Genomic DNA, 9,558 nt, shown 5'->3' with positions numbered 1-9,558 from the left:
ATCTGTCGGGCGCGTGCATGCCCCCTATAGCAAAAAAAAAAAAAAAAAAAAAGAGTTACAGAAAGGACCAAACACGTGCTTAACGTGTTCAAGGATACAATTTCTGTATTTCTGCTAAAGTCTTTATGTCCTGCTGACAAAGATTGAACTAAAACACAAATACTGCAGGATCTCATATCTGGAATCTAAAATGTTGAACTCATAGAAGCAGAGAGTAAAATAGTGGTTGCCCAGGGCTGGAGGTAGGAGAGCTGTGTTGTACAAAGGGTTCAGTTAGATGAATGAGTTCTGGAGATTTACTGTGCAGCATGGTGACTGTACTTAGGAATTTTTTTTTTTTAATTTTTTTTCTTTTTTGGGGAGGTTTTTGCTGTAAGGGCACGTGCTCTCTCCCCAGAAAGACAGAGAGAGACAGAGAGATAGAAGCGAGAAATCACTCCCCCACAGGGGATGGCCATGCCACAATCCCTTCTCCTCCATTCCCCTCTGGGAATCTTGGGCACACATGCACAAGCGCCTGGCCTGAGTTTAAGCTGCCAGGTCCTGGATTCGAACTGTGGACAACTACATGAAAGTCCAGTGACATAACCATTATGCTCTCTGCTGGTCCCCTTAGCAATGTATTATGCCCATGAAAATTTTAGGGGAAAAAAATGAACTTAGCATGTATGTCTGTCATAAAAAGGGGAACACATATGGCATTATGATTTGCTATAATAAGTATTGACATTTTAATGATTTCCTAAGTGAGGAAGTGCTTGATGGTTCATTTGGTTTCCTCTTTGTGTATGTCAGATTTCTGTGTGTATCAGATTATAGAGGTTATTATAGCTTAGAGATTGACTTTTTTACTTTCTCTAAAGTACTTACAGTGAGGAGACCTCCCTAAGGCAGTAATTAAGTAAACTAGAATTTTAGATTAAACTCCTTCTACTTCCTACATCTTTGTGTTCATGACTCATTAAATATACTAACAAAAATCCTTCACAAAAATAATGTTAGTGCATTTTTTTAAAAGCACACACAAAGTGAAAAATACTTCTTTTGCCCTCTTCTCAACATTCTTTTCTCCTTTCCATGTCTAACTAGTTTAAAGTGTTTTCTGTTTGCTTCCAGAAATATTTTAATACATATATCTGTATAAATAGATATGTAAGTATTGAAAAAAAATTCTTAACATGTAGAATTGTTATACATACTTCTGCCTCTTTAAAATCCAACTGGGTATTTTTCAAGGTTTTTTTTTTTTTTTTCCATGCCAAATCATTTTTTTATAAAAAGAATTATTTATTTAATTTTATTTATTCATTAATTTTATTTTAATTTGACCAAAGAGAGAGAGACACAGAGAGAGAGAGACAGAGAAAGAGAGAGACAGAGAGAGAGGGGAAGTGAGAAAGTAAGCTACCAGGTCTAGGATTCAAAATGTGGTTGGCCATGTGGGAGTGTCCAGCGCCTTAACCATCATGCCACCTGCTGGTTCCCACCAAATGATTTTTATGGCTACTCAGTATTGCAGTATATGGATATACCATAATTTTAATTATTTTACAGGTGAACATTTAGGCTGGGTTCATCTTTAGATTGGTTACATAGGTGAGAGCATTTATAGAATTTTAAATACCACTTGTAATGATACTACTTCTTTAGTTACAGGGAGGGGAAAGGAAATATACAGGTTGAACATTTCTAATGTGAATATCTAAAATGTTCCAAAATCCACGACGTTTTGAGTGGATTGAAACCACAAATGGAAAATTCTGTGCCTGACCTCATGTGAAAGGTTGTAGTCTAAACACTGCAATATAAACTATTATATTTAACCACCTTCAGGCTACCTATATAAGATGTACATGAAATATACTCAAATTCCATGTTTACACTTGGGTTCCATTCACAAAATATCTCATTTTGTACATGAAAATATTAAAAAATCAAAAAATCTGTAACACTTTTTACCCTAGGCATTTTTGGATAGGGCATACTCAATCTGTATAGTGAATCTCTTAAAACAAACATGTATATGGCCTTGGCATATTTTTTTGTACTGCCAGTAGGCAAACAGTATTTTTGCTTTCTAGTTGTAAACAGAAATAACTTTGTTTTACTGCTGCTTATAATTAGGACTATCTTTTACGAACCTGATTTATTTTTATAAATTGCTTTAGGATTTTTAGTATGATAGGTCATTTTTTGGTGGGAAGTGGGACCTTAGAGTGTCTTATTATAAGTTTTATTTATACTTCCCTTAGGGATTAGGAGCAGACAGCAAGAACCTGTACCCTTTCCTGCTCCCAGTTATTCAACTGAGTACAGATGTTTCCCAGCCTCCACATGTTTATCTTCTGGAAGATGGTTTAGAATTATGGTAAGAGGAAAATCTTGATACCGTGGGTCTTATTTTTTTCCCCTGGCCTTCCCTACTCTCATGCCAATAAAGTAAAGGTCATACAACAGGATTTTAAATACTCTGCACTCAAAAACAGAAACATAATTTATCTTTCCCTGAACTGGGTAATATAACAGCTTCTTTTCTCTTTGGCAGCTCTCACTCAGTATAGGCTTATAATAGACAAAATTAAAAGAGAAATTGCAGTAGAAACTCAGCTGTATTGTATCTTCTGCAATTTGACATGTAAAATTAGAATCTTGCTAACTTTTCCAAAGTAAAAATTGACTTAAAAATTTTCAGTCTGTTAAATGAGATGTTTCGGGGGATATTGAAGAGGTATTTTTCAGGCTCTATCTTTCCCAGTAGGTACTCAGATACCCCTCAGCCTCAAATGCTTAGAGTCTTGGCTTATTATTTTGCTGAGAAAATAGTATTTAGTGTTAGGAGGCTACAAGTAGAAATCTCACTTTTGTGGCAGCTCATTTCTACAGATGTGTATTGACTGCCTACTGGGTGCAACGAACTGTGCTGGAAGATTCCTTTGCTTTATTAAGCTTAACTAACTGTTGCAACAGTTTTCTTCAGAGACAGTCTTTCAATAATACATGAAATGTTTAAAAATTAGTACATAAAGTGACTTTTGGAATTCATAAAACAACTCACAGAAACCAAGTATGAAAAAAAAGAAAAGTGTTTCCTTCCTTTTCTTCCTTCCTTCCCCTTTCCCCTTTCTTCCTTCCTTCCTCACTTCCTCCCTTCCGTCTTCCTTCCTTCCCTCCCTCCTTCCCTTCTTCCCTTCCTCTCTCTATCGTTTTCCTTTCTTACCTTTGCTTAGCTATCTGAGTTAATAAGTGAATGATTTAAAAACTTAACTAGGCATTACTAATTTGCTGTTTGGGTTCCTCATTTTTTTTTTCTTTTGAGTGGGTTATGTTGTTTGACTTTAAATGGCATTAGATAGTTTGGTCATAAATTAACCTGTTGTTGAAATCTTTTAAAGTACTGACATTTGTACAAGGATGGAGTACTCTAGTTTAGAGGTTGGCAAGCTTGTTCTGTAAAGATCCGTACAGTAAATATATTAGACTTTCCATTTCATACAGTCTCTGTGGCAGCTATTCAGCTCTGCTGTTTAGTGTCAAAGCAGTCATAGCACAAAAACAAATGGACATGAGTATCCTCCTGTTAACGTTGTAAATTGGAATAGATTCTGGGTTGGATTTAGCCCATGAGTTGTGGTTTGCCAATCTCTGCTCTAGATTATAATTATAGTAATTATCTTTGGAATGTGAATATTTTGTTATAAAAATGTAGGTGGTGTATGGTGAATATTAGAAAAATTTAAATATAAAAAAGAAATAGACTTACATTTAATACAGACTTAATATATTAATGTGTCTATTAAAGGAATTCAAATTTTCAAAGAACTGCATAAACAGGTAATAATAAAAATGCATTGCTCTGGTAACGATAATTTAAAAAAAAATTAGTTATTTAATTTTTTTTATTCATTCATTTATTTTAATTTGACCAGAGAGAGAGAGAGAGAGAGAGGGAAAGTGAGAAAGCAAGCCACCAGGTCCAGTACTCGAACTGCAGTCAGCCATGTGGGACTGTCCAGCATCCTAACCGCCACGCCACCTGCTGGTCCCGGTAACGATAATTTTTAACTTGCCTTTTGTTATATGGAAAATAAATTAAGACAAAATTTGTTAAAAAAAAAAAAATTCATAGAATTTGTTTATAGTTAAGGTTCTTTAAAGAATCATATATTCTTCACACTTTTTTTTAAAGGTTTTTGCCATAGGACATGTGTACTCACTGGAGAGAGACAGAGGAGTAGAAAGTGAGAACTCATCACCCTCCCCTTCCCCCCACCGGAATGGTTGACTATGCTGCAGTCCTTTCTTCTCCATTCTTTTCTTGGGATTTTGGGCATGCATACACAAACATATGATGTGGTTTTTCAAGCCATAGGTCCAGGACTCAGATTATTGTCAGCCATGTGGAGTCTAGCATCTTAACCACCATACCATCTGTTGGCCCTCTTCATGTATTTTTTAAAGTTGGCTAGAATTTGTTTTTAGAATCAGACAGATATAGGTACCAATCCCAGTTTTACCACTGCCCTAGATTGTGATTTGAGTAAGCCAATCATCTTTTATGAACCTCAGTTTCTGTTTTTGAAAAATGACTAAAAATAATTCCTGCCTCACCTAACTGCCGTGACAGTGAGATAATGTTTGCTGAAGTGGTTAGCGCATTATATGTGACATATAAGGCCTAAGAATATCTAAGATTGCCTAGGAGAAGGACAGAGAGAGAACATACCCAGGGCAGAATTTGAAGTCACAGAGACAAGCTGTCTATTGATGTTAGGAAAGTCAAGCCGAGAGAGCAAAATGTTTCCTCAACAGGCAATGGTCTAGGTGAAATATTGCTGAGTGTCCTAATAAGATTAGAATAGAGAAGTGATTATGGCTTTACTGTCATTGAGATGATAAGAGGGTTTTCAGGGAGGTGTAAGTATATTAGAATTGGAGTAGATTGAAGAATGAACAAGAAGTACAGACTGAGTACTGACAGCTTTTTTGAGAGTTTTTACTGTCAGGAGTATAGAAATGAGTCAACACATGCTGGTATAAGGAATGCAAGGACCAGAAGAATGATGAGGCTGGAATAAGAGAGTGGAATAATTGAAGGGGGCAAGAAAAGATGATATTCAAACCTCAAGTGGAGAAAGTGAATTTTGGTAGCATCATAGATACTTCATCCATTTTAACTGTAAGCAGGAAGGTAGATTCACAAGTTTTGTAGTGGGAGGAGGTAGGAAGGGGTTTTGTCTAATTTCTTTCATTTTCTCAGTAAAATGTGAGGTGTGGGGGTCAGCAGGTGGTGTGGTGGTTAAGGTATTGGACTCCCACATGGTTGACCATGGTTCGAGTCCTAGACCTGGCAACTTGCTTTCTCTCTCTCTATGTGCCCTAGAGCAAATTAAAAAGTAATAATAACTAATAAGATAAATAGTTCTTTAAAAGATGTAAAGCATGTCATTATGGGCTAGAGCAGGAGTGTGCAAAAGATGAAAGATCTGTGGGGGGAGGAAGAAGGTATAAAGTAGTTACCTTACACAATGAGATTTTGAACTTACGATAACCAGTACCAGTTGAAGTTTGTAAATATAAAAGTGAAACTCTCAGACCAATTTATGTTGAGTCTTAAAAAACCCACAACCTTAGGATTTGATTCTCTTTGTTGTATGTTTGTTTCCCATTTATTAATTTCTCCAATCCAACTACTGACTAGGTCTGACTGGTTAGCTTCCAAAATTAGAGATTGACCAATGTTTAGGGTAATATGACTGTAGACTCCAGTTTATTTACATCTGGTCTGGTCTTACATAGATTACTCTTCTATTTGCCTTAGGTTTATTTTTCTTTTGTCATTTTACCTAGTCTAAGAATGAGCTCATCAGCACTTATCCTTTCTTTCTTAAATATAAACATGTAATACTATGAATTATTTTTAAACAGAATTTGAAAACAAACAAAATCCACCTTGAATAGCTTTTTTGTTCATTTAAAATATAGGATAGGGTTGGGGACCAGCAGTTGGCATATTGGCTATGTCGCTAGTCTTAAATGTAGTCGATCGCGGTTCGAGTCCTGAACCCAGTGGCTTAAATTTATGCTGGGTGCGTGTGCATGCTTACCCAAGATCACAAGAGGAGACTGGAGGAGAAGGGATTGATTGCAGCATGGCCAAACCACCTGGGGGATGATTTCTCTCTCTCTGTGTCTCTCTGTCTTTCTGGTGAGTGCATGCGCCTTTATAGCAAAAACCTCTCCAAAAAAAAAGAGAAAGAAATATCATAGAGAAATACTGATAAGCTATCAACATTATATACCATTAAATGTAATGTGACATTTGTTTACAAACTGATCAGAGCAAACTAACTTGATTGCTTCTTGCCAATTTTGCTATCTTCTTAGGAGATTATATCATTCTTTAAAAAAACCAAACAAACAAAAACAAACCCAAAAGCTCTCTCAGGCAGTAGGTGACGTGGGGTTTAAGGCACTGAATTCCCCATGACTCCACAGCTCAAATCCTGGACCCGAAGCAAGGAAAACATGCTGGGTTCATGTGCGTGTGTACTCCAGATCCTGAGAGGAGAATGGAGGAGAAGGGATTGAAGCCTGGCCATCCCCCATGAGGGATGATTTCTCATTTACTCTCCTTGTCTCTCCAGGGAGCATAGGTGCCCCTATGGCAAAAAAATCATCACCATCATCTTGACTTCCTGAGTTAAAGTTTACTTGCTGAAATGAATTACATTTTTAATATATTAAACATTTTCTTACCTAGTAATTTAATTTTCCCCTCTATTTATAAATGAACTACATAAATGATCTGCACTTTGTGCTGTTTCATTTCACTGTTTATTTTACCAGTTAAACAATTTTAAAATGGTTTTCTTTACCCTGGAACAGCTTTTATAATGTCGTACTTATTTATTCTGTGGGCATTTGAACAATTTAGTAATACAGAGAACTGGAAATGGTGGAGCTAGGGGTTAACTTACAGTTTTGATAACATCGTCATGTTGTTCCTCAGTTGTTAGTTTATATATATTTATTTTTGGTGTTGATTTTTTGATGTATGTTAGTTTTGGCACTTAGGCTTTTAGAGTTTGACAAGATATATTCTGTATGCTTACTTATTTCTACCATTTGTAGTTTTACCAGTTTAAAGCATCTTGATAGAGAATTCTAGTTTAATTATTATAAAGGAATTGCTTCTTCCTTGTTTCTGTTCCTTCATTATTTATTTCTACTTCAAAATTCTTACTTGCTATATTAAATTATGAGTGTATTTTTCTAAGCCTGTAAGGCAAAGATTTACTTTTTTTTTTTGAGAGGTTTTTGCTATAGGGTGACTGTGATTGCCAGAAAGACAGAAATAGAGAGACAGCAAGAAATCACCCCCCCCAATTCAGGGGAGGGGGATGGCCATGCCACAATCCCTTCTCCTCCATTCTTTTCTCGGGATCTTGGACACGCACGCACACATGCCCGGTGTGAGTTTTAAGCCACCGGGTCTGGGATGCGATCCGCGGTCGACTACGTGGGAGTCCAGGGACATAGCCATTACATCAACTGTTGGTCCCATGTTTTTCTTACTAAGTACTAAAACACTTAAAATTTGTCTTGCCTGTTTTCTATAAGTCTTGGTATATAATGTCCAATTTTTTTCATTTCAGTTGAAGGATTAGAATTTCTTAAGGACTTCTTTCACCCAACATTGTTTTTTTTATTTTATTTTTTCCTGTTAACTAAAGCATATGGTTTAGGCCTGGATTTATGTATTTATTTATTTTGAACACCTTTTGCTATTAGGGCATGTTTGTTCACTGGTGAGACAGAGACCGAGAGAGAAAAAATGAAAAATCATCCCCTAAGAAGGATGGCCAGCCTCAATCTCGTCTCCAATGTCCTCCCAGGATCTTGGGTGCACATATGCATGTGCTCAGCATGAGTTTCAAGCCTTTGGATCTCCACCCATGGTCAGCCATGTGGGAGTCCAGCACCTTAACCATATGCCACCTGCTGGCCCTTAGGTCTGGATTTATTATTTTACAGTTACTGCATGTGGCTTGTATAATTTTTTCTTCTAAAGTTAATAATGAACTTTAAGGAGTAAGACATAATTTTTAAAATACATTCACATACAATTGCTGTGATGGTATGAAAGATGCAGAATTCTAAATAACATGTGCTCTTTTCATTTGTTAGTTGTGTAGTTCACACCATTTTTATTTACTTTTTTACTTGTTAATGCTGATTTATTAAAATATTCCATTACTTTTCTTTGTCTTAATGCCTCTTTTTTTCTATAACATTCTCATGTGTACAATTTAGATAATATTGCCATAACACAAAATTTTGATAAATTGGTACTTTTGTGTGTTGTTAAAATATGTACAAAATAGGGACCAGTATTTGGCATAATGATTAGTCACTGCCCTCCCATGTTGTCAACTGCGGTTTGAGTCCTGGACCCAGCGGCTTAAACTCACTCCAGACTCGTGTGCATGCATTCCCAAGATGCTGAGAGGAGAGTGGAGGAGAAGGGATTGCAGCGTGGCCATCTCCCCTGGGGCGGGGGTGATTTCTCGCTTTCTGTCTCTCTCTGTCTTTCTGGAAAGCGCACGCGCCCTATAGCAAAAACCTCTTCAAAAAAAAAAAGGAAAGAAAGAAATGAATAAGTAAGCATGGCATTTATAATTTAAAATATTTTCATTAAGCATCATGTCACGTAATATATACAGGGATTTGGAAAAAGTTCCTGGGAAAATGGAATTAATGTTATTTATATCAGTATTAAAAAAAAATAGGAAATTGAAGAGAAAATTATTTTTGAAATCCATATAACACTTTTTAGTAGTATGCATTTCCTTTTTTTCTTTCTGCCTATCTTTCTGTCTGCCTTGTTTTGCCGAAGTCTGTGAGTGCTCACTGGAGAGAGACTGTGTACCTCACACCTGCCACCACTACCCCATGGGGAACGGTCATACCCAAATCCCTTCTCTTCTTCCATTTCTCCTCCTTGTTGGTATTTGGGACTCCCGTAGCACGTTGGCCATGTGAGATACAGAGGCTTTATCACCATGACATGGACTAGTCCCTATAATGTGCATTTTTTATGAACATTTAAAAGACCCATTGTGGGGCCAGCAGGTGGCGGGCGTTGTGGTTAAGTCTTTGGACTCCCACATGACAAAGGTGGTTTGAGTTCCAGACCTGGCAAATTGCTTCTCACTTCTCTCTCTCTGGTGATATTTAAATAAATAAAGTAAGAGAAAACATATTTAAATAGTTCTTTTAAAAAAGACCCACTGGGGAGACCAGAAGTTGGGGTAATGGCTATGTCGCTGGACCGCAGTTTGCGTCCCAGACCCGGTGTCTTAAAACTCACGCTGGGCGCGTGTGCATGCGTACATGCCCAGGATCCCGAGAGGAGAATGAAGGAGAAGGGCTTGTGGCGTGGCCATCCGTACTGGGGGGTGATTTCTCGCTTTCTGTCTCTCTGTTTCTCTCTGTCTGGCGAGTGCACGCACCCTATAGCAAAAACCTCTCAAAAAAAAAAAAAAAAAAAGCCCCACT

At 37.0% G+C, this 9,558-nt stretch overlaps 1 protein-coding gene across 3 annotated transcripts in view; it reads left to right on the top strand.

Moving 5' to 3' along the window:
- The window catches only part of IPO11 (importin 11), a 229,725-nt gene that overhangs the window by 122,564 nt on the left and 97,603 nt on the right, over nucleotides 1-9,558 (top strand). For all 3 annotated transcript variants that reach the window (XM_006148320.2, XM_027771805.1, XM_027771806.1), the window contains exon 21: nucleotides 2,253-2,368. In XM_006148320.2, coding sequence (XP_006148382.1) covers nucleotides 2,253-2,368 — 116 coding nt within the window. The remainder of the gene's footprint in view (nucleotides 1-2,252; nucleotides 2,369-9,558) is intronic.

This window comes from Tupaia chinensis, unplaced genomic scaffold (genome assembly GCF_000334495.1).
Source record: "Tupaia chinensis unplaced genomic scaffold, TupChi_1.0 Scaffold000232_1, whole genome shotgun sequence".
Lineage (NCBI taxonomy): Eukaryota > Metazoa > Chordata > Mammalia > Scandentia > Tupaiidae > Tupaia > Tupaia belangeri.
The sequence above is the reverse complement of the archived record's forward strand: the minus strand, read 5'-3'. Positions and strand labels throughout refer to the sequence as shown.